General features: G+C 40.5%; 2 protein-coding genes across 3 annotated transcripts in view; both read left to right on the top strand.

The window, feature by feature from the left end:
- The window catches only part of LOC114470526 (retinoic acid receptor responder protein 3-like), a 31,465-nt gene extending 28,818 nt beyond the window's left edge, over positions 1–2,647 (top strand). For both annotated transcript variants that reach the window (XM_028458741.1, XM_028458742.1), the window contains exon 5: positions 1,754–2,647. In XM_028458741.1, the coding sequence (XP_028314542.1) occupies positions 1,754–1,879 (126 nt within the window). In that variant the 3' untranslated portion in view covers positions 1,880–2,647. The remainder of the gene's footprint in view (positions 1–1,753) is intronic.
- The window catches only part of LOC114470525 (retinoic acid receptor responder protein 3-like), a 97,061-nt gene that overhangs the window by 27,959 nt on the left and 44,018 nt on the right, over positions 1–25,084 (top strand). The window lies entirely within an intron of this gene.

Here is a 25,084-nt window from a genome sequence, read left to right on the forward strand (position 1 = left end):
TCATCATTTAAAAGTGCTTAAAATTACCAGAAAAACATCACAAAAGTTAGTTTGAGGTATTTACTGCAACCGTATAGTTAAGAGGAGGCATAACATGATTTTTGACATTTATGTTATGAGTAAGTACAGGTAAAATGCATTAATTAGTTCCTAAAGTGATTCGAGGCTATTTCCTAGTCGTGTTTGGTATCAAACTCTTTCGTAATACATGATATTTCAGGATATGATGTTGAAAAGATGTTTTGAAATATGTGGAATTAATTATTAGGCATTCTTTTATGTTTAGAATCATCCCTTGTTGTCTGTCTCTGTCTTACACTTACACACACCCAAGACACACCCACAAGCTGAAAGCAGAGACATTGACCAATCACCGACATGATCACAGAATAATCAACGAAGACGCCTCCTCCAAAAGGCGTCGCCAAACGCCCTTTAAAAAAAGACGCGCGACCAGAAACAACAGTTTTGGACGCGGGCGTTCATGCTCACCCGTCTTCCCTCATGTTTCCAGTCTTTCATTTCATTTTTATTTTTAGTTGAAACAGTTAGATTTTGTAATCAACAGCTGCTTGGTTCGGACGAATTCCGCACCCAGTGACGTGCGTAACAGCCGTAAGGAAGCCCGGCCCGCGACCCTTGGGGTTAGCCAAGAGCCATTATCGAAGCCAGCTGCGAAGGCCTAACCGCCCGGATCGGCTGAAGGGGCTAAATTCTGTGGAACCGAAACAGAACCAACGGTGGCACGTCCTGCTACATTGCTTCAACAGCACCTCCAGGTCCAGCCTGACCTCACCTCCAAGGTACAAGAATGAACTTTCATCAGCAACTTCATCCACAATAGATCACATACATATTTCCATAACTACAAACTTACACGCATTAACAACATGCTGCACACACAGTACATCTCATTCATGTTTGTTCGTCTCCCCCTTGTCCGTCCTCCTCTCTTTGTTATGAGCTCTCTTTATTTTATTCTTTGATTTTATGATCTTATTATTGAATATGTATCCTGCATTTTTATTCAATATTTAGTAGATTAGCATCCTTCTAGATTAGTAATTTCACTTTATTACGTATAATCCTCACTTTTATTAGCCTAGAAATGCATTTTATCATGATTTAATTATCCCATTTCAATTGATATTTTGACTGTGTTAATTGTTGACTTTTGAATAAAAGGTTAAACATAATATTTGATTCCTCTGATTCATTAAAGCTGTGATGATGGTGTAGATGTCTGGTAGAATTCACTTTTCCCTGGTTTCACATTGATGAGTTTAGTCTAAAAACTTAGACATATTTCTCCTGTTAAAAGGAGTGGCACCCCTCAAATTTGAAGTAATATTAATAATCATAATTAATATTCTCAGTTATATAACCCATTGATAATAACTCATCTCATCTTCCTACATCTACAACAGATTCTCCACCCGCTCATTACACAATTGAACAGTAAAAACTGTTATTGTTATATGGTTAAAATCCAAGCTGAAATGTAAGATTTTGCCAGTAATTATTACCAACTGAACAAGAAACTCTACTTTCTTATTTGCCTGGATATTTTAGTGCAGTCTGAAAATAAAGAGAGCCCAAAGAGCTGTCAGTAACAGATATCACCCCTCACATACAGTATAGGTCAAGGAAAAATCACGTATCGTATAGTATGAAATGATGAAATGTGATATTTGGTCGATTTGTGATATTATTGATGATTATATTTTGGTATATCTCCTGTTTCTCTCTGCAGGTGCGTCAGTATAGAGATGTGGCCATTGGGGTCGGTGTAGCTGCAGTGGTTACCTGGGGGGTCGTGGCTCTGGCTAAAATGTGGCTTTCAGACAACAAAGAAGAAGAAGAAGAAGAAGAATACTAAATAAATGGAGAACAACGAGGCTCGTGCTACGGATCACCTGCCAAGCCAATCATACATGGCTGACTTACACACACCCAAATTATACATTTGTTTAAAGTTTTAAATTCAAGTTATTTTAAGTACCTGAAGTGCCTATTTCCTCAGAGGAACCTGTTGATTGTTGAGTGTGATAGTGTAACACAATACAGTGCAGTTTTAATGAGCACATATTGGTAATGCTAACCATAAACTAAACACGAACTACACTTATATATAAAAGCAAAGTGAGAATAATTTTTGTAATGTGTTATTCATTTATTTTCAACCACCTCCTGATTAGGGAGTTAATTAAATAAATTAAGCACATGTTAAGCATTTCATAATTCTTGTTGATGATGAATTTGAAAAGTGAAATTTTTTAGTCCTTTAAAGTATTTTAAGCTTATTTAGCTTCTGTTCACACTGTTAATTTGAAACGCATTTACCTGTTTTTTTTTAAAAACAATAATGGATAAATTCAGTCTAAGATCAAAATATGCAAAGTTCTTGTTGAAGAATGGTTTATTTTTGTATCTGCAGCTCCAAGTAGTGAGGTTTAAAAATGTTTTGTGACAGATTTTCTTTATTATTAAAAAAAACTAACAAAATAAAGTTACAAGTAATACATATTTAAATTGATATCATACAGGCATATTCAAATTGAAGATATCAAATAATTTGTAAGAGCTTTTGTTACTAATGTCAAACCTGTCATATGATCTGTTGAATAAAGAAAGCACACGTCACTTTGTCTGGACATCCATTGTATGAGAACACCCATGTTTAAACACATGACCAAACCACATGGTCTGTCGTCTTTCCACTGGTTCCACGCTGCTGAGGAAGAGATAAAAAAAACGAGTATTTAGTTTTGTACAAGGATTAAACCAAATATGCACAGATTAATATTTCACGTTCTAATACAACAGATTTTAACTAAACAAAGCAGAGCACTTAAAGCTGCAGTATGTAAGTTTTTTTTCTCATCATTTGGTCAAAAATCCATAATCATCTTTCAGCATATTGTGATCCAAAGTAGTTTTTTCTATTTATTTTTTTATTCGCATTTTAGAGCCAAGTTTAATTTAAAAAACAGCCCTCAGAATGTGACCCTAATGACAAAGTCAGTGTAGACAAACATTATGAATATTATACCCACCCTCAGACCAACTGTCCTTTAAACGTTACACTGATAGAAGACAAGAACCATAATAAAAGAAAACTGGTGAAAACTCCTTAACCCCAGTCCTTGATATATTTTGTACTGCTGTTACGTGTACAAACAGTGTCATGTTCTGTTGGTTAGTTTAGTTATTCTGTGTCTTTGTTTATTTTGAGTCTAGTCATGTGTTTATCTCTTGTCTGTGTTTCAGGGATTCCTGCTTGTGGCTCCACCCCCCAGTGATGTCTGTGTGCTTGGCTGGTGAATGATTAGCTCCCTCGTGTTTCCACCCAGGTGTGGCCCATTCCTAATCAGGCCTCCTCCACTATTTAACTGAGTGCTTGGTCACAGTGTGGTTACTAGTTCGTTAATGATGTGTTTGCTGTCATTGTCTCCTTCCTCGTGTCTGGTCTTGCTCCCTGTCCCTGCTCCCCTGTCTTGGATTTGAGTTTGTTTTTGGATTTTGCGTTGAGGAATAAAAACATGGACTGGTTCCAGGAACAATATGCATCTATCCTGCCTCCTTCTCTCCTTGCATTTGGGTCCACACCCACACCGGACCGTGACATACAGTTCCATTGACGTTGACGGCAATTGACGCTGGAGAGGCGGCCCAATACCGGAAATAAAAAGAATGAAAAGAAGACGGCTTGGAGACTTAGGTTTACACACGATTTGTCCTTTCTGTTCTCGCTCTCCCTCTGCAGCCAGTGTGTTTGCGGCGGACCCAGAGATCCACGAGGACCCAAAACAAAAGCGGTCCGTTCCTCCTCAGTGTTTGTGAATTCGTTCTGTTGATTCTCCACCTCTGTTTGCCTTTTTCCGCTTGATTTGCCGTGTAACGTGTACTACTGATTGTCCCTGAGCGCTTCTGACTTCAGTCAAGCAGCCAATAGAAACGCCCAGAACAGCTCATGGAACACACATGTTTGTAGAACGATCTCTGATTGGCTGACATCCAAAGTCACGCTCCTGGATTTCTAAACTTCGTTTACAGAGCCAGGAGAAAGAGCAGAGATTCACTGTCCACCCAGAACACTTTGGAGTACAATATGCTCAAAGATGATTATGGATTTTTGACCAAATTATGCCAAAAAAAACTTACAAACTGCAGCTTTAAGTCCAGGACACCACCTTGACGCATTGCATCCCTTCTTTCACTTAAATGCCCTTGAATATATAATATTTGTTTTTAAGCTATTGCACCCACTTCAATTTACATCTATTACAACTGATTTGTGTGACATTGTAGTTCTCGTAAAATTTAATATCAGAAAACAAAATATATTAAAAATTACCTAGTGGTCTCCGTACACCTCCTTAATTGTGCCTGAGATCTTCTCTCATGTGGGTAGATTACCTTTGAATTAAAAAATAAGGTGATTGAGACACAAACCCACGGTAACTGGTTGAAAATGTGCAACTCAGTCATTTACAATTAAGCTGATAGATTTCATAGTTCAGAAATGACATTTGAAAGGGTGGTAGCAGTGTAAAATGCTTAAAGTGTCAATGAAAGGCTTTATATAAATATGTATAATTGTTATTCATATTAATAATAATATTAACAACACAGGGGGCCTACATAGACAATGATGCAGAGCATAAACAGACTAGATTTGCACTCTTCTTCTCATCTGACCGTCAACATTCAGTGTTGGTGTTCATTAAAAAATCCCACTATGACAGAGTATGCCATTGAATCGATTTGAAAATATCAAAAATAATTAATTTCTTCACCAGAAAAAAAAAATAAAAATTGTATACATGCAGAACAATCTACTGCATACCCTGAGTCTGGAACTGTCATCACAAAACTGTCGATGTGAGCAGCTTTATCATTATTTTGCTTATTGTAACACCACATAAGGAGTGTCAGGTAGGCATTGATTACCTATGACAGATAAAACAGTAAAGACGTCAAGTGTGTACAGATGCAATTCTACATACACACTAAAGCTGGAAAAAACAGACACCCCTAATATTTATCTCTCCCTAGTTTACCTTTATTTTACAGCAGTTTCTGTTTCTATGTAGCTATTCCACATCTATCCACAAGGGGGCGCATTGCGTTTGTGGCATAGAGTTGGGTTTGCGCACAGAGGACGAATGGCCCCCAACTTCCAGTGCGTTTTGAGTGCGTCACGACCCAGTCTGGTCGGACGACTGACGTCACGAGATAATGAGGAACTGAAGTTTAGTTAGTTTATTTATTTCACATTCATATTTTTTTTTTTTTTTTTACCAAAACAAGATACATCATTAGAAATGAAAGCTCAAAAGCAGTAGGCTGAAGTAAGAAAGCTTATAGACACATACCCCATATACAATAATTATTACAATCATACAAATAGCATCAACAACAAGTGAAAACAAGACAAAAGCATTTTAGCACATTTTGACATCACACAGAATTATTGCAAACTACACACATTGATACATTATATTGGTGTTTATGATATAGCATTAGTATTAATTCAAATTATTATGGGGTTACCTACAGTTAATATTTGGAATGAATACAGATGCTATTGTGGTGAGCACTTGGGGATATTTCTCTCACCCAAGGGGTTGATGGGTAGGAGGTGTGGCTTCACGCCATTTATAATGTTTTGGCGCGCTTTGTATCAGTCATTCTTGTGATGCTGCTGAACTGATTAAAGCTCTACTGACCTCCACCTGAGTCGTTCCTCATCCTGCCACATTGGTGACCCCGTATTGAACATGTTCGAGGAAGGAGAAGGCAGTGTCTCCTCATCAGCCATGTCGCCCCAACTCTCACAGCCGGCCGGCTTCGCCGCGTCTGTGAAGCTTCCAGAGTTCTGGCAGAGCGACCCGGCTGCGTGGTTCCAGCATGTCGAAGCGCTGTTCCACCTGCGAGGAATCACGGCGGACGACTCCAGGTACTTCTTGGTTGTCGCGGCTCTGGATCAGCAGTCCACGCGGCGCATCATGCAGCTGCTTCGCGACCCGCCGCACCGCGGGAAATACTCCGCGCTCAAACAGCTGCTGCTCCGGAGATTCAGCCTGTCTGCCGCGGAGAGAGCGGATCAGTTGCTTTCCCTGCCCGGATTGGGTGATGGCTCTGCAGTTGACCTCATGGACGGCATGCTATCGTTGCTGGGGGCGGATGATGGAGGTTTCCTTTTCCCACACATTTTTCTCCGTCAGCTCCCGCCCGCAGTGCGCGCGGCTTTAGCCAACTCCCCAAGCCTGACAGCTGGTGATTATCGCGGATTGGCTGAAGAAGCGGACCGTGTCCTGCTGGCTACCAGACGTCTCTCCGTGCTGAGCGTGGCGTCGGAACACCTGCAGCGGACGAAAGGGGACGAGAGCTCGGCGGTGGTGGCTGGAGTCTCCACCCGGAGACAACGCAGTGGCTCCCTGTGTTACTTTCACCTGCGTTTTGGCTCAAAGGCGCGGCGCTGTGTGCCTCCGTGCGCTTTTGTGATGGAGGGAAACGCCAAAGCCGGCACTCAGTAGCGGCTGTGGGTGTTGGCGAGCGACAAGAGCTGCTGTTTTTGGAAGACTTCCTGTCGGGGAGACGGTTTCTGGTTGACTCTGGCTCTCAGAAGAGCCTTCTTCCCCCTGCAAAGTCGGACCTGTCGGCACGGAGCAGCGGCCCGCTGCTGAGCGCAGCAAATGGATCCTCTATCGGGACTTATGGCACCAGGTCTGTGACTGTTTCTTTTCATGGGCGCAGTTTTAAATGGGATTTTGTTATTGCTTCCATTACCGTTCCTATCATTGGTGCAGATTTTCTGTGTGCAAACAGTTTGTTAGTGGATGTTACTAATCGTCGTTTGATCGATGCTGTGTCTTTTTCTACTTTTCCGTGTCAGACTGGGGGATTTGGGCCGTTGACACACGCTAATTTCTCTGCGTCCGGCGGTGTTTATGAGCGGTTATTGGCGGATTTTCCGTCTTTGACTACTCCTGCATTCTCTACTGCGGTTACAAAGCATGGCGTGGAACATTTTATCCCCACCGCGGGCCCGCCGGTTTTTTGCGCGCGCGGCGCCTCGATGCCACGAAATTGGCTACAGCGAAAGAGGAGTTTTCCACTATGGAACGTTTGGGGATAGTTAGGCGCTCCAACAGCCCGTGGGCTTCTCCGCTCCACATGGTGCCCAAGGCGGATGGGTCATGGCGTCCGTGTGGCGATTTTCGTCGTTTAAATAACATCACGGCGCATGACCGCTACCCTATCCCACACATCCAGGATTTTTCCACTCACCTGGCGGGCGCAACCGTTTTTTCAAAGGTGGACCTGGTGCGGGGTTATCACCAGGTTCCTGTGCGTGCGGAGGATGTTCCTAAAACCGCGGTGATTACCCCGTTTGGGCTCTTTGAGTTTTTGCGCATGCCATTTGGCCTCAAAGGGGCAGCACAAACTTTTCAAAGGTTGATGGACTCGGTGTTGCGCGACCTTACGTTTGTGTTCGTCTATTTAGACGATATCCTCGTGGCCAGCTCATCAGTGGTCGAGCACCTGTCGCATCTAAGGCAGGTTTTTCGGCGCCTTGACGAACATGGCCTGATTGTTAACCTGGCGAAGTGCCAGTTCGGGTTACCGGTGATCGATTTTTTGGGCCACCGCATTTCGTCCCAGGGCGCAGTTCCGTTGCCAGCCAAAGTGCAGGCCGTGGCGGATTTTCCCCGTCCGGTTTCGGTTAAATCTCTGCAGGAGTTTCTGGGAATGGTCAACTTTTACAATCGTTTTCTACCCCGCGCGGCCCAGCTCCTGCAGCCCCTCTATGGGGCCCTGAAGATGAGGAAGGCCACGGACTCGGTTGACTGGACCCCCGAGCGGGTCCTGGCTTTTGACGGTGCTAAAGCGGCTCTAGCGGAGGCAACGCTTTTGGCGCACCCCTTACCCACCGCGCCGGTTGCTCTGACGACGGACGCTTCGGACGTAGCTGTGGGGGCGGTAGTCGAGCAGTGCGTTGCTGGTGCGTGGCAGCCTCTTGCGTTTTTCAGCCGTAAGCTCAGGGACGAGCGAAAGTATAGTGTTTTTGACAGGGAGCTGCTGGCGTTGTACTTAGCGTCTCGTCATTTTCGTTTTCTCCTGGAGGGCCGTTCTTTCACGGCTTATGTCGACCATAAGCCTTTAACTTTTGCCATGGCTAAGGTGACTGAGCCGTGGTCTGCTCGTCAGCAGCGCCACCTAGCGTCCATCTCTGAGTTTACGACGGACATTCAGCATGTGGCCGGTAAGGCTAACCCTGTGGCCGACTGTTTGTCGCGGGTGCTGGCGTGCCCTGTACTCCTCGGGGTAGATTTTTCTGCCATGGCTGCTGACCAGCCAAGTGATCCGGACATCCTCGCTCTTAAGTCCGCCGAGACCGGCCTTAAGCTCGAGGAGGCGGTAGTGCAGGACGGGGGCATGGCTCTCCTTTGTGACGTCTCCACGGGTCATCCCCGTCCCGTCGTGCCGGTTGCCTGGCGTCGTCGGGTTTTTGAATCGATTCACTCCCTCTCGCACCCGGGGGTTCGGGCATCGGTCAAGCTGGTCGGAGCAAAGTTTGTCTGGCCTGGGCTCCGCAAGGAGGTGAGGGAATGGGCCGCTTCGTGCGTTGCGTGTCAGCGCGCTAAAATTCACAGACACACTAAGGCACCCCTCGAACCGTTTCCAATTCCAGCTAGGCGGTTTGATCATGTACATGTAGACCTGGTGGGTCCTTTGCCTTCCTCACAAGGTTTTACTCATCTGCTGACAATGGTGGATAGGACCTCCAGATGGCCGGAGGCAGTTCCCCTGTCTTCCACGACATCCGCGGATGTAGCTCGTGCATTCCTTTTGGCTTGGGTGGCGCGTTTCGGTACCCCGTCAGATATTACGTCCGACAGAGGTCCCCAGTTTGTCTCAGAGCTTTGGTCGGCGCTGGCCAGGTCCCTGGGTGTGCAGGTTCATCGTACTGCTGCGTACCATCCCCAGGCTAACGGTTTGTGTGAGCGTTTTCACCGGTCGCTCAAGGCGGCGTTGCGCGCGGCACTCTTGGATGGTAACTGGGTGGATCGTTTGCCTTGGGTGATGCTCGGTCTGCGGTCGGCTCCTAAAGAGGACTTGGATGCCTCACCGGCTGAGTTGGTTCTTGGTCAGCCGCTCGGCGTTCCGGGAGAATTTTTGCCTGAGAGTTCTGCCCCGCTTTCGCATCCTGCGGTGCGTCCTGTTTCACCGGGCAGCGCTCTCATGCCAGCGCCTGTTCACCACTGTTTTCCGCGTTCTTTTGTGCCTGAGGAGCTCGCTACAGCCCGTTTCGTGTTTCTGCGGCATGATGCCCACCGGTCGCCGCTTCAGCCACCTTATGATGGCCCGTTTAGGGTGCTTGAGGCTAGTCCTAAGACTTTCGTGCTGGATGTGGGTGGGCGCCGGGAGCGTGTTACGTTGGACAGGCTTAAACCTGCACACATGTTGTCTGATGAGGTTGTGTGTCCGGCCCAGGTCCCCCGCCGTGGTCGGCCTCCTGCCAGAGTATTGGATGTGCCCTCACGTGTTCGATGCCCCAGTTCGGGTCCTGTGTTGGATAGGGTCCCTTCTGCCCGTCGCCCTTGTGGACGTCCTCGTCGGCTGGTTCCGCCAGCTGAGTCTAAGGTGGGGCGCTACAGCCGTTTTGGCAGGCTGATCAGGCCTCCTGTAAGGGACTGAACTTTGCCCCTGGGAGCCCCTCTGTGTGTTCGGGGGGGGGCTGTGTGGTGAGCACTTGGGGATATTTCTCTCACCCAAGGGGTTGATGGGTAGGAGGTGTGGCTTCACGCCATTTATAATGTTTTGGCGCGCTTTGTATCAGTCATTCTTGTGATGCTGCTGAACTGATTAAAGCTCTACTGACCTCCACCTGAGTCGTTCCTCATCCTGCCACACTATATCATTTTAGTTCAGAGGCCAAATATGGAGCAGTTTGACCTCTAGTGGGCCACAGATTTTAGGTGGAAAAAAAGAACTATTTTAACATCATTATGCCCTAGTTTTCAATACCAGTTCAATTCACTTTAGAAAATTATTGATTTGACCCATTTCTGTGTAATTTAGAGGAACTTTGTCAACTGTTTGTGAGAAATTCCAAGACTTGTGGAAATGTTGAGTTCTTTCCACAATTTGCAATTAAAAAATGACTGAATTCATGTGATATAAACAAAAGAAAAATAAAAGCTCCTAAACATTTTGTAGAGTTTCATCAAACTGGTGAATTTGAGATATCTACAACTGGATTATTTGTTAATTTAAACAATAATTCATGTTTTCTCTCTCTTTCTTCTGTGGGCCAAATTGGATGCTCTAATTGGCCAGATTTGGCCCCCAGGCCTTGAGTTTGACACAAGGTATACAGGGTTGAAGTCAATTAGAATTGTAATCGCGTAATTGATAATTAATTACAAGATGAGAAACAAATTAGATGACAGATAATTGTTTCAGTGTAGTTTACAGCTGGTTTAAGACATGGTTAAAACTTTTAGTAATTGAGAGCAGGGTGAAAAAAAAAAATCATAATTTAATTGTAATTGAAATGTTGGTCAGCGTAATTATAACTGAATTGTAATTGAACATGGATAATTGAAGTCGTAATTGTAACTGAAAAATGTAATTGACCCCAACCCTGGTGCAATATCACAGATACCTAACACATGTTACCACAACTAGTGCTCAGTTAAGGGGATACTCTCTCTGGTGGCATACACGAGTAACTACAGCTTCAGATATAACATCTAAAAAAATCACATTTAAATGTGTCTTTTCACACATAAAATGACTTTTAAGTATGTATGTATGTGTCTGTCTACCTACAGTATCTATCTATCTTGAGCTTTATCCCTCAGAGCCCCTAAGCTCTGGAACTCGAACTCGCTATACCAGATTTTAGATCCTTTCCTAAAACTTAACTCTATCAGAAAGACTGTATTTTAATTTAATGTATTTATTTATTAATTTTCATATATTCTATGAATGTTTTTGATGTTCATTTTATGGAACAATTTTTACTCTGTCTATGTTTTAAATTTTGTTTTCTATTTGCACTCAGTACAGCACCTTGTAATCTTATAAGTGCTATATATTTATATACTATCTATTTATCTAATTATCTATATATCATCTAATAATGTTTTTTTCTATCTATCTATCTATCTAATTATTTAAATATCTGTTTAATTATTTATCTAATTATTTATGGCTATCTATCTATCTATCTATCTATCTATTTATCTATCTATTTTAATTATTTATCTATCATCTAATATTTATATATCTATTTAATTATTTATCCAATTCTATCAATCTATCTATCTATATCTATTTTAATTATTTATCTCATTCTATATAATTCTATCTATCTATATCTATTTTAATTATTTATCTCATTCTATATAATTCTATCTATCTATCTATATCTATTTTAATTATTTATCTCATTCTATATAATTCTATCTATCTCTCTATCTATCTGTCTAGCTTCCTTCCTTGGGCTTTTAATTTGACGGTTTTACTTTTACTTCCTGGTCATGTGACAGTCCTTATTCATGTCTTAATCAATTACAGTAAAACAAGAAACAATGAACAGAAGCAAATTTCGACCTTTATTTTGAAATCATTTTTTTTGTTTTTGGTTTCCTGTAACCCAAACGAAAAAGGGAAAAACGGCTCTGACGAGAAAAGGAAGTTGAGAAAGGAAGTTGATCACATGGTAGAAAATGGCGGAGCCTCGTAACAGCCCATGAAGTTCACCTTGCATTCTGGGTCCAAAGGCAAATACCACACATCCACAGTTCTGTTCTGCCTTTGTAAACTCAATAGTGTTGCCCAACCAGGATCCTACCCTTTACAGAGGGGTGGACCCAAACAGATCAGCTTGTTTTGTCAGTAAATTTGATTTACTGACAAGATATTGATAAGTTCCACTGACAAACCATAACATGAAACTTTCAGCATTTATAATCCTGGATGGATTATTTGCAGGATGTCATTCAGTCTGAGGAGCGCTGGTGCTACCTTTATTTATTTTTTTATTTTTATTTATTCAGTTTATTTCCAACATGGTTACATTCACTTTTTTTAAAAAATATTTTTCAGGCTGTTCAGCTGTAGCCAGAGAGTATCTGAGGTTTCATAGGTTTCAGAGGTTCATGCACATTGTGTTGCATGGTGAAGGTTTTCAATAATCAATTGGGTGTTGATCTAACCATATAATCATTGCTAAAACCATTGCTTAAGGCAAAGACAAGTGCAGCAGGTAAACATGTCCTGTTTCAACATTTTGTTGTAATTTTCCACTCTGAGCTATTGCAGCCACACACTTTTTTTCTGGAATGGTCAAGGTCAATGCCATATATGGCATTATTGAAATCTTTGTGTAAACACTTAAAAACTCACTTTCTGAATTACTTGAGATGTCTTTTGTAACATTGTGATGTTGTTGAATAACATGTTGAAAAGATTATTAGTTATTGGAGTCAGGTTACACACGATCACAATAACTGATAAACAGATGACGTAAGTGAAAAGCATGAATTAGTCCTGCACATGAAGTCGGGGCTCTTCCTCTTTGATTTTGCTCAAGACTCGGTGTTGGGCATTTTTCTTAGAAGGGTGAGGTTTAGCCTGAGATCTCGTATTGAACGACTTCCTGCACAACAGGTAAAATAAAAGGTCAAGTAAGAATTTGAACTGTGATCCTTCCTATTCACGAACACACGAATAAGAATAGATTATATTCCAACAATTTGGTGACCCCGATTGTGATAGGACGGCTTCACACCGACCCGGTCCGGACCTCAGGCAGCCAGCGGGCCCGCCACCTGTAACCCTGGTAAGAACACCTTTGTTGTTCATTGTTTTGGCTCCTGGAGGCTCGGACATCGTGTCGTAGTATTTTGTGTGAATTTGGATGTTGTGCAGAAAAAAATCAAGTATTAAGTAGTGCACAGTGTTGAAATAAATAAAGATACGGACAAAGGTAGGACTCTAAAGAGTATAGCTTCATTGTGGTAGGAAGAAAGGACCCAAATAGCCCGGGGTCAGTCGGTACCTATAAAAAATCAATTGTTGAGATCTCTGTTTAGTGCTGTGTGAGTGTTGTTCGTTTGAAGATGGGAGGACATACGTCACACAGTACACAGCCACTCAGTACTGAGGAGGAAAAGCCCTCTCTGCTTCCATCTAGTGGAGAAAAGATAGTGTTACACATGTCATCTAAATAAATATAACTCACCACACACACATTCCTATAGAACAGCTGTTATCAGCAATGCACCTGACAAAGTAAAGACAGCGATCCTTTCCAACCCTGATTTACATGATGCTTCTCAGCCCCGCTGGGACGCTCACTTCTGTAGCCACATGCAGCAACATCAGATGGAGCAAAAGAAAGATCTTGAAATGAAATGATTAAAAATGCAAATACAAGAGGCCCAACAGAAAGCTAATACAGGGAAAAAACAACATGTGCAGGCGGCACAAACTCCCATTCAGGCTCCCCAAGCAGACCGAAACAGCTACACATCTTATGCTGAAAGTCTTGAAACGGAAGTGGCCAGAACCTTGCTGGACAGGGCCCTACAGGGTCACCGAGCGGACCTCACACGCTGTCCGACTGGACGGCAAAGGCGATACGTGGTACCACATCACTCAGCAAGAACAACCGTGCATCAGTTGCATGAGTGTGCATGAGTGTGTTTCCTGGTGACCAGGTAGTCTACCCTTGGTCGCCGAAGACGTCAGAGGGAAGAGGTGCAAGACCTCCCCTCCGACCACCCTGGGTTGGGAGACAATAAGGAAGTGAGAGACCATGGTCCTTCCCGACTTATGGCGTACCAAGCCACCACCACTTCTACTGCTTCGCTAAGTACCTACATATACCCTTCAGAGCATCTTGCGTCTCTTGGTGGTCTGTTATACATTCCAGTGGGTTGGTTTTATACTGTTGATTATTATCTGTAATTTGGTTTTGTTGACCTCTGTGTTTAAACAATATTGAGACCTACATTGATGATGTGGTGATTTCATAGTCTGACCATCCCAATAACAATAATAATAATAATAATAATAATAATAATAATAATAATAACTAGAACTGCAAGCAGTTATGAAAGGGGGCCAAGCCTTCCCGCGCGACTCGGCCACCAGGTTTCGCGAAGCCGGTGGAAGTACGTCATGAAGGATGACGGGCTTGTGGCGGGCGTCAGGATACAGGCCAACATGCCATTTGCTGTGAACAGGTGGATGTGAAGTTTTGGAAGATGTTATTTAAAGTGTGAAAGTGACAAGCCAAAATGTGTTTGCACCCATTATAGTGCCACCTAGTGGTACACTTTTTGGTATGGGTGATCTGTGTGCTCCTCTATAGTTAATCTGTAAATTTCACAGCCCTCAACATATTACTTAAGAAGAAATAAGGGTTTGTTTATTTATATGTTATGATGTAATAAGCCATGCCCACTTTGACCAATCGCGAATAAATTTGAGACATGGCCTCAGGAGGGACCCAAGGTCATACCCACCAAATTTGGTAAAAATTGGTATTGCCATTTAAGAGATACAAATATTCCATTATTGCAGCGCCCCCCTAGTGGCGTAATTTATAAAAATACCCTTACAGTCACATGCCAACCAAGGATCTCAGATTTGGTGTTGTTAGCATTTATTTTGACCGAGATATGGAACAGTTATGCATTTTTATAGCTAGCTAGAAAAATTTACTTAGTAATTATTCGCGCATATTTTTAGCCAACGAAATTATTTTATCAACTTTAGATCAGGTCCAACTGAAGACTCTACGTGAAAAGTTTCACGCTGATTGGACAAAACCCCAAAGAGGAATTTGAAAAAGTAGGTTTTTGATATGTCGTGACTTACAAAGAGCAATGTGTTGTGGGAGTGGGCGTGGCCTATGTCAGTAGATGCGACTCTTTGTAGGGAACAAGTGGATATTAATTTTTTGAAGATGTGAATTAAATTGTGAAAGTTAGATGCCAAAATGTTTTTGAAATTTTTGGTATGGGTGGTCTGTGTGGTCTTCTATATCTACCCTGTAAATTTCACTGCCCTCGACATAATAATTCAGCAGAAATAATTGTTTATTTATTTATGTGATATGATGTAATAAGCCACGCCCACTTTGACCAATCGCAAATACCTTTGATATATCGCCTCAGGAGGGACCCAAGATCATACCCTCCAAATTTGGTAAATATTGGTCTTGCCATTTAAGAGATATAAATATTCGTTATTTGTAGCGCCCCCTAGTGGTCTACATCATTCAAATTTTGGCGCATTTCTTTACAGTCACATGCCAACTAAGGATCTCAGATTTGGTGTTGTTAGCATTTATTTTGACCGAGATATGCGCCAGTTCGCGTTTTTATAGCTAGCTAGAAAACTTTACTCGTTAATAATTTGCGCATAATTTACCCGAACAAACTCATTTTGATAACTGTTGATCACGTCCAACGGAAGACCTCAAGTGCCCAGTTTCATGCTGATTGGACAAAACCCCAAGGAGGAGTCTGAAAAAGTAGGTTTTCCAGTTTTTGCGATTTTGCGCCAAGAAAAGTTGAGGCGGAATGTTTGAAATGTTTTATTATAATTCTTTACATGCATGATATAAGCATGAGCTTTTAATAAACTTCCTCTTACAAAAATTGAAACTAAAAGTTATAAAAGTTAAAATAGAAGAAATAAAATTATATATTTCTTTTTTTTTTTTTCAAGTGCAAACAATATTATGTGCAAAACCAAATCAAAGTTCTACTCTGTCAATACAAAGTGCAAACAGAGCCTGGCCAAGTATGTCATTAACAACATGATGCAACTACACAGCAGTGGCGTGCTGTGCATTTCACACCTAGGCCTTCAGTGATGTCCTCCACTGAATGAATCCACCTCTTAATACCATCATTATGACGTCATGTCTCTCTAAACCATACATTTATACAGAAACAAACATAGTCCAGTACAACTACTTTATTTCCGGAGCATTTAAAATCAATACATCCATATTAACAATTAAGAGTAGTAAAGTAAAAGTTATATGATCGCTTGGATACTGTCAGAACTTAAAAATAAAAGGCAATTAGTCTACAAAAGTCCACTAAACAGCACATTGTCGCACCCGTAAAGCAGTTTCATTCATTCATTTCCGACAGTGGTGAAATGGTGTAGCCTACTCCTTGAACGTCCACTTTGATATAGATTAAAGCGAAACTATTCAGTCCCTTCACTGAAGTCACAGGTGCGCCAGGTACCGGCACATTATGGGCTCTGTCTCAACGGCAAAGCGCAGGCTCGGCACGGCGCACACCACTCCGCCAGACCGTCAAGACAGGGCTTATGAAATAAAATCACAAAAATATAAAAAAAAAAGAAGAAAAAACAGCTTTGTACTCACCAAAACGACTATCCCCGCTTATTTGAACACAAAATCCATCCTCCTTTCTTTCCTCAAGAAGACTTCAATGACTGTTGTACAGTTTATCTGTTTGTCTCAGTTCCACCAATAAGTCCTTTTCTATCGACATGGAGGCTAGTGCTGAAAGCCGAGGCTCTCTGAACCTGTGAGCCAGGGATACCGCTCGTAGCTGCTGCTTTGAAACAGGTTAGCTAGCGCGGGGGTTGGACGACCTATCCTCACAATATCAAGTTTTTCTTGAAAGGTCCGTTTTGAAAATGGCGTTGCATGTATATCAGCGACCAGGTCAATCTCTTCTCCTCCTTCAGCCATTGTGGGTTGAAAAAAACAGCGAAATTAACGTTTTAGCTCGGTCGAGTCGCTAACGGGACACCAGCTTCCATTTGATTAGGCACTCTCCTTTGCATAGCGCTGCCTCTCACTAGTGCGTATCCAATCAGAGGACGTGAACGTCAGAACGTGTCACATTCAACGTGATACCTGCTAGCTGGCCCTGATGTTGCCAACTCGAAATCTGATTGGTTATCACAATCTGTCTGTTTCAGTTCATTTAAGTGTACAGACGGGCCCCACTGTTAATTCTGAAGGCCTCGGGAAGATTTTGTGGAGCCTGGCAACACGTGACAGCTCAAATATGATTGGATGAAAGCTATAAGATAAATATACAATCCTGGAAGCAGCGCAACCAAGAGGAAAGCTATGAAATGAAGAGAGAAGACTATGAGGAATAATTTAATACATATTTATGAAAAAAATATATTAAAATTAAATTTATTTTCTGATTATGTTTAGGCCAGCAGAGAAGGCCTAGCTGGCCCTGACGACCCACCACTGCTACACAGGCATGTTAATCTAACTGTTAATAAACTTCTTCTTCCACTAATTGAAACCAGGGCTGCGTCCAAATAGTCCCTCCTATCTCCTTTCCTTTCCGGTGTTCCTTCACCCCCGGAAGTGTTTAAGTGGTGGCAGTGATAAAGAGCGTCCAGGTTCTCTTTAAGCTGAGGAAAAAAAGGCTCAATGCTTCCTTTTTTACCTCCCTTAGCCTAGGAAACACTGATGCATCCTTTACCAAAGGAGACGAGATAATGCTGACCCAAAATTCTTTGCGGAGACAACATTTAAAGGGTTCACTCACGGAAACTCACAATGACCGATGTACCATTGCAATGATATACCTACCAACTTTAAATCAATAATCTAAAACCCTTATATTATGATACGTAAGACATATTATCAGATTTTAAACGACATAAAACAGACGCTGTGGTTCAAGAAAAATGGATCAGAGACATTTTTAGCCACATTATGTTTTATTCAACAGAATTAATATTTCTGAGTGGAAGGTGAGTGTGAGCAACCATTCTCAATGTGACGTTCTTTTAGTTTCACTTTTGTTCCTCGTAGCCTGGTAACCTCTTTTCCTTTGATTTAAATTCAAACCTTGTGATATTTGAGATTATATCAGGGGAAAGTGTTGTAAATGTGCCTTTAGTCCATTTTCAGAAATTTGTAAATCTCTTCCCGTTTATTGGTAAGCCAACGGCGACTCCGAGGTCTGTAAATGCGACCGTTCACAGACGAGCCCATGTCCTGTAAATCATAACCAGCTACATCAGAATTTAAATCTCTTCCTGTTCATATGAATTCTAACAGCGACGACAAGGACTCTAAAATGCGACCATTTACGGACGAGCTCATGTCCGCTCTAGCCGTTAAGTTAACACTTCAGCATATAAGAAGGTTTTGAGTTTAGCCTTACAGGTGGAGAGAGTAGCAGCCTCCCGTACTAAGACTGGAAGCTGGTTCCAAAGGCGAGGGGCCTGGTAGCTGAAAGCTCTTCCACCTTTTCTACTTCTAAACACTTTAGGAACTTCCAGAAGGCCAGAAAACTCAGAGCAGAGTGATCTGCCTGGACGATAGGGCACTAACAGGTTTTTTATTTTTATTTTTTATTTATTCAGTTCATTTCTGACATGGTTGCAATCACAGAAATTCATTTTGACATTCAGAGCAAAATCACATCATTGTTTTTTTTGTTTTTTTTTGTCCTTTTGCATGCCGGAAAGGGCAAACACATAATTTTACATCAAACCTCGTGTCTTCCCTAGTCAAACATTCTCATCTTCTTCATAATTTCATCTTTTCATTAACGTTTTTTTTTTTTTTGTCCTTTTTTATGTGATGTGTTCTCGTCTGCAGTCATTGTTCCTGTTGTTACTCCTCCTCACTGTCCTTTTTCTCCGTATCTCCTCGAGCTTTCTTTTCCAGTCGTTGTTTACGTTCCTCCAACTCTCCAAACGAAAAGTTCTTCTCAATGACCAGTTGATGAGTTCCATGTCGTCGCTGTAGAGTTCAATGAAGAGTTGACTTGAGATCTGTATGCGTGTAGAAATATCCTCCGTGTTTTCTCCTTAAATCCTTTCAGATTTACGGATTGTTGTGTCTCTGCGTCAAGGCTGTTCCAGAGGTTCATGGCTCTATACACAGTACTATGTTTGCCAACGTTCGAATTGACCCTGTCTGGTCTGAACACATTATTATGTCTGAAGTCGTAGGAATTTTGATTGTATGTGAAATGTTTTTGTATTTGATGTGGCAGTTTTTTAGATGAAGCCCTAAATGTGTGTATTTGTGTGTTGTAGTGTATTATTTCTTGCAGTTTTAGGTATTTTGCCTTCACGAATAATTCGTTTGTGTGTGCGTTGTGTGGTGCTTTATGTAAAATTCTTATAGCTTTTTTTTGTAGTTTAAATAGTGGTTCAAGATATGTTTTGTAGTTATTACCCCATATTTCGGAGCAGTAATTTAAGTGCGATGCTATGAGTGAAGAATAGATTGTTTTAAGTGATTTGGTATGTAGGATTTGTTGAAGCTTCCATAGGATGTAACTGCTTTTGGCAACTTTGTTTTTAACTATTTGTATATGTTTTTTCCAGGTCAGCTTGTCGTCCATCCACACTCCTAGTACCCTATATTCTTTTACTTGTTCTATTATTTCCATGTTTAGTTTCAGTCTTATATCTCCTGTTTCTCTTTTCCGAAATTGATGAATTTTGTTTTACTGACGTTTAGGGCTAGTTTGTTTACATCTAACCATGTCTGAATTTTTGATAGTTCTTCATTTGTTGACTCTATTAGAGTTTTAATGTCTTTGCCTGAGCATAGGATAGTTGTGTCATCTGCAAACAACGTTAGTTTGAGGCAATTTGTGACTTTGAAAATGTCGTTTATGTATAAAATGAACAGTTTTGGCCCTAAAATTGAACCCTGTGGAACACCACATTGTATGGTTTGGCATTTTGATGTGTGTTCTTCAAAGTCAACATATTGTCTCCTATTTGTCATATAGCTTTTAATCCATTTTAAGGCGTTGCGCTTTATTCCATAATTTTGAAGTTTTTCTTCTAGAATATCATGATTAATTGTGTCAAAGGCTTTTTTTAGGTCCAGAAAAATTCCGAATACAAATAGTTTTTTTTCTAATGCTTCTCTTATATTCTCCGTGATGTCAATTATAGCCATTGCTGTTGAACGTCCTTTTCTAAATCCATATTGTCCTTCATGTAGTATATTTTTGTCTTCTATAAATTTGTCGAGTCTTTTCATGAAGAGTTTTTCCAGGATTTTTGATAATTGTGGTAATATTGATATAGGTCGATAATTAGTGAAATTCCATTTTTCTCCACCCTTGTGAATCGGTCTGATTTTTGCAATTTTCATTTTTTCTGGGAAAACACCATTCTTAAATGAGAGATTACTTATATGTGTTAGTGGCGGGGTTATTTCAGCTGTTATGGTTTTTATTAGACTCATAGTTAGATTATTAACGTCTCTGGATTTTTTTGAGGTACAGGTAGTGATTATTCTGTCCACCTCTGCTTCTGTTACTTCTTCAAGTACAAAGTACTTATCAATGTCTTTCTTCTCATTGTCAAAATGATTCCATTTAAGTGTTGGGTGTTTATTAATCCCTTTCTCCGTGTTTTTTCCAGTATTTATGAAAAAACTGTTGAGTTCTTGTGCTATTATGTTTTTATTGCATTCTTTTACATTGTTTATTATAAAGTGGTCTGCATTTTTTTCTATGCTTTTGCGCATGGTTATGGTGTTTATAATTTCCCACAATTGTTTGTTTTTGTTTTTATTCTCTTTTAATTGTTTTTCATAATATTCTCTTTTTTTTTCTCTTAGTAAATTATTGACTTTGTTTCTGTATTTTTTATAACGTACTTCTGCTTTCAATGTTTTTTCTGTAATATATTTTTTATATAATATGTTTTTCTTTTTGCATACGTTGGCTATTTTCTTATTAATCCATGGTACATTGTTTGTTTTACTTTTGATTGTTATTTGTTTCAAAGGGCAGCATTTATCGTATATTGTTGTTATTGTGTCTGTAAATGTGTCATATGCTATGTTCACGTCTTCTTCCTTGAAAACACTCTCCCACGTCTCTCTTTTTATCTGTTGTTTAAAGTTTTCTAGTTGTTTTTCTCCTTCCAGTCTTCTGTATGTCAGTGTGTTATGATTTTCAAAGTTCTTCTTCTTTTTAGTGTTAAGTATCGTAAATATTGGTAAATGATCAGAGATGTCATTTATTAATATACCACTCGTTAAATCTGTGTTTTGTATGTTTGTGAAGATGTTATCTATCAGTGTTGAGCTGTGTTTATTAATTCTGGTTGGTTTCGTTATGAGAGGTTTTAATCCATTTGTGTACATGTAATTAGTGAAGTCTTCAATGTGTGTATTTTTTAAAGGATTTAAAATGTTTATATTGAAGTCTCCACATATCAGTAATCTCTTATTTTTAATTTCTTCTATCATTTTAGTTAGTTTCTCATTAAATATGTCTATTTTACAGTCAGGTGCACGATACAAACAACAGATTAATATCTTACGTCCCTCTGGACTTGTAATTTTCACTGTTATACATTTCATCACTCCTTCCACGGTTAAACTCATCGATTCTATAATCTCCATCTCAATATTTTCTTTTATGAATAATGCCACCCCACCTCCTGGCTTGTGTAATCTGTTCTTATAGACAAATTTATATCCTTTTATCATAAACTCCATGCCTTTTTTTTCTTTCAGCCAAGTTTCTGACAGTGCTATTATGTCAAACCTATACAATGTGGAGATGTAATCCTTAATGTCTTCAAAATTTGCATACATACTCCGACAATTACAGTGAATAAGTGACAGACCTTTTTCCTTCTTTGTTTCCACTTTGAATTCAGTCTCTGTGTAGTAATGACAGTTCGTGTCTTGTTTCCAGTGTGAAAAGTTGTTTGGGTCCACTTCGTCCACTTGATTAATCTCCCGTTGTTGATGATGATGTTGTGGATGATTTTTTAGTGATTCTTTCCATATCCATAATTTCTATCAGTGTTCTTGTTGTTTAAATGCCTCATTCGTATTTTTCCAGGTCTTCCATCCGGGAGCTTGATCATGCAGAGCTTTGTATGTTAACAGGAGGATTTTAAACTCTATTCTAGATTTTACAAGAAGCCAATGAAGGGAAGCCAATACTGGAGAAATATGCTCTCTCTTGTTAGTACCTGTTAGTATTCTAGCTGCAGTCAGTATCAAAGATAACGCTTAAGTTTTTTACTGTGGTGCTGGGTGACAGAGTAATCCCATCCAGAGACACTATTTGCTCTGATAATTTATCTCTGAGGTGTTTTGAACCAAATAAAATCACTTAGGTTTTATCCTGGTTAAGAAGGAGAAAGTTACGGCTCATCCAGGATGTGATGTCTTTAAGACAAGCCTGGAATTTTAATAACTGATGAGTTTCATCTGATTTCATTGAGAGATAAAGCTGTGTATCAACTGCATAGCAATGGAAATGTATATGTTCTCTGATAATGTTACCTTGTGGAAGCATATATAATGTAAAGAGTATTTGTCCCAAAACTGAACCTTGTGGAACTCCATGATTAACTCTGGCGTGTGCTGAGGATAGATTAACATGAGCACCCAAGGCAGAGGGATCTTCAGCCACAGGAGTGAAGCGAGCCAAGACAGAAAATTGGATAAAAAATGATTGGAAGCTGGGTTATAAAGTGCCCCCTAACACTTTGGTGGTGGATAAGCGTAAGAAACCAGCAAAGACTGCAGAGCCCCTTCCACCAAAAGATCCATCCAAGCCTATTGCCCCAAAAGGCTTATCGTTGGTGCCGTACTCCGACAGCGACACTGACAGTGACAGCCAATGATGTGTTTTGAATAAATCAATTGAGAACATAAAAAAAAAAAAAAAAAAAAACATGAACAAAGTGGGTTCTGTCTGATAGGTAGGATTTAAACCAAACCAGCACTGTTTCTTTAATCCCAAAAACACTTTCCAGTCTCTGCAGCAGTAGATGATGATCCACTGCATCGAAAGCTGCACTGAGATCTAAGATCACCAGAACTGAGACCAACCCTCTGTCTGAGGCTAAGAGGAGATCATTGGTCACTTTTACCAATCACAGCACGTCTCTGTGCTGTGATTGGCTCTAAAGCCAGACTGAAAGCTCTCATATAAATTGTTCCTAAGTAGGTGATCACATAGTTGACCTTTCAAAAATTTCACTTTTCTCATATTTAGCACATTTTCCAACATTTAACACAACATTTAACCACATATATAGAGGTAAAAAAACCATAAAATCTAAATATTTAAATCTCAATCTAAATGGTATATGTTATATCCCCTTGTAACCTCAGCCAATACACAAGTAGAGACACACAGCCACTCCCCCCCACCTTTTCACCGATGCCTGCCTGGGTGATATGTATGGCTGGTTCTCTCCCGGCAGCGGAGATTGAGCGTGCGGTCATGGCAAGTGTACGAGCTACACGTCACAGTACACTCCCAACACAATAGTGCAACACAGTTATTAAAATGGAATGCAAGTGAAAGCATAAGGTTTAGGGATCGAACCCACCATGGGCCACCTTTCTTATTTTGTCTTTTTTGGGATGTCTGGAATACGTCTGCTGAGCAGACCAACGTTGAAATGACGTAATGGCCTGAAGTTGAGACGGTGCAGAATGAAAAATTTTACAACTTTCTAGACATCCCCAAAAAGAACAAATTAGAAAGGTGGCCCATGCTGGGTTTGACCCCAAGACCTTACGCTTTCAAGCGCACTTCCTTATCTAAACATTTAGATTTAACATATAATGTTTACATTTAGATTTAACATTTAGATATATGATTTAGCGTTTAGATATTATATATAACATTTAGATTTAGATTAAATATTTAGACTTAGATTTAACATTTAGATATAACATATAACATTTTGATTTAGATTTAAAATTTAGATTTAAATTAAATATTTAGATATAGATTTAACATTTAGATATAACATACCATTTAGATTTAAATTTAAATATTTCGATTTAATGCTTTTTTTTTTTTACCTCTATATATGTGTTTAAATGTTGTGTTAAACGTAGGAAAATGTGCTAAATATAAGAAAAGTGAGATAAAAACTGAAAATGTGTTAGCTACAACTTTTATACTAAATTTTTACACGTGGCACCCCATAGGATATTGGCCTATAATTGGACAAATCACTTGGATGGAGGGTAGGTTTTTTAAGGAGAGGTTTGATTACAGCGGTTTTAAAGGCCTGTGGTACATAACCTTTTCCTAGAGATGTGTTAATCCAGTTCACCATATTAGTGCTAATTAGTGGAAAACATCTTTAAATAGTGGTTGTTGTAAATAGGTTGTTGGTTTAGAAGCACTAACTCAATTCAAATAGACCAAGTGGAGTGAAACTATGTAAATAAAAGCTGCATGTTGGGGATACCTCAGGAGCTGTTTTGTTTAAGAAATTATTGAGCACTCCTGCAGGGGGGACATTAGCTTTGTTTCTTATTGTTAGAATTTTATCAGTAAAGAAGTTGATGAAGTCATCACTGCTCAGGTTGACAGGAATAGAGGGTTCTACATAGCTGTGGCACTTGGTGAGTCTGGCTACGGTGTTGAATAGAAACCAAGGATTATTTTAGTATCAGAGTTGAGTAATAGGAAGTTCTAGCTTTGTGAAGAGGTTTTTTTTTTATAAGTTGAAGTCTTTCTCCAGGCTATATGACATGTTTGAAGAGAGCCACTTCCTTTCGAATTTCCACGATGCCTGTTTTAAAAGACACAATTCAGAATTATACCAAGAAGCGACCTTTTTATGACATATCGTCTTCTTTTGAAGCAGAGCAACAGCAACCAGAGCTGTGTGTAGTGACACTGTTGACAAGGTAATCTATTTTCTCTGTCGTTAGACATTAATAGCTACTCTGTTGCGATATCATATGGATGAGAGGTAAGCAATTATGGAACTAACTGTCACATTCTTTTTGGGTTTAGCACTTTTGTTCTGAGTCTTTGTTTATTCTGTGTTCTAGTTGAACTCTTGTCTGTGTTTCAGGTATTCCTGCTTGTGGCTCCACCCCCCAGTGATGTCTGTGTGCTTGGTTGGTGACTGATTAGCTCCTTCACGTTTTCACCCAGGTGTGGCCCATTCCCAATCAAGCTTCCCTCACTATTTAGCTGAGTGCTTGGATACAGTATGACGGCGGGATCATTGTATGTTGTCTTCCCTCCTTGTGGCCTGCTGCGTT

Source organism: Gouania willdenowi, chromosome 10 (assembly GCF_900634775.1).
Source record: "Gouania willdenowi chromosome 10, fGouWil2.1, whole genome shotgun sequence".
Taxonomy (NCBI): domain Eukaryota; kingdom Metazoa; phylum Chordata; class Actinopteri; order Blenniiformes; family Gobiesocidae; genus Gouania; species Gouania willdenowi.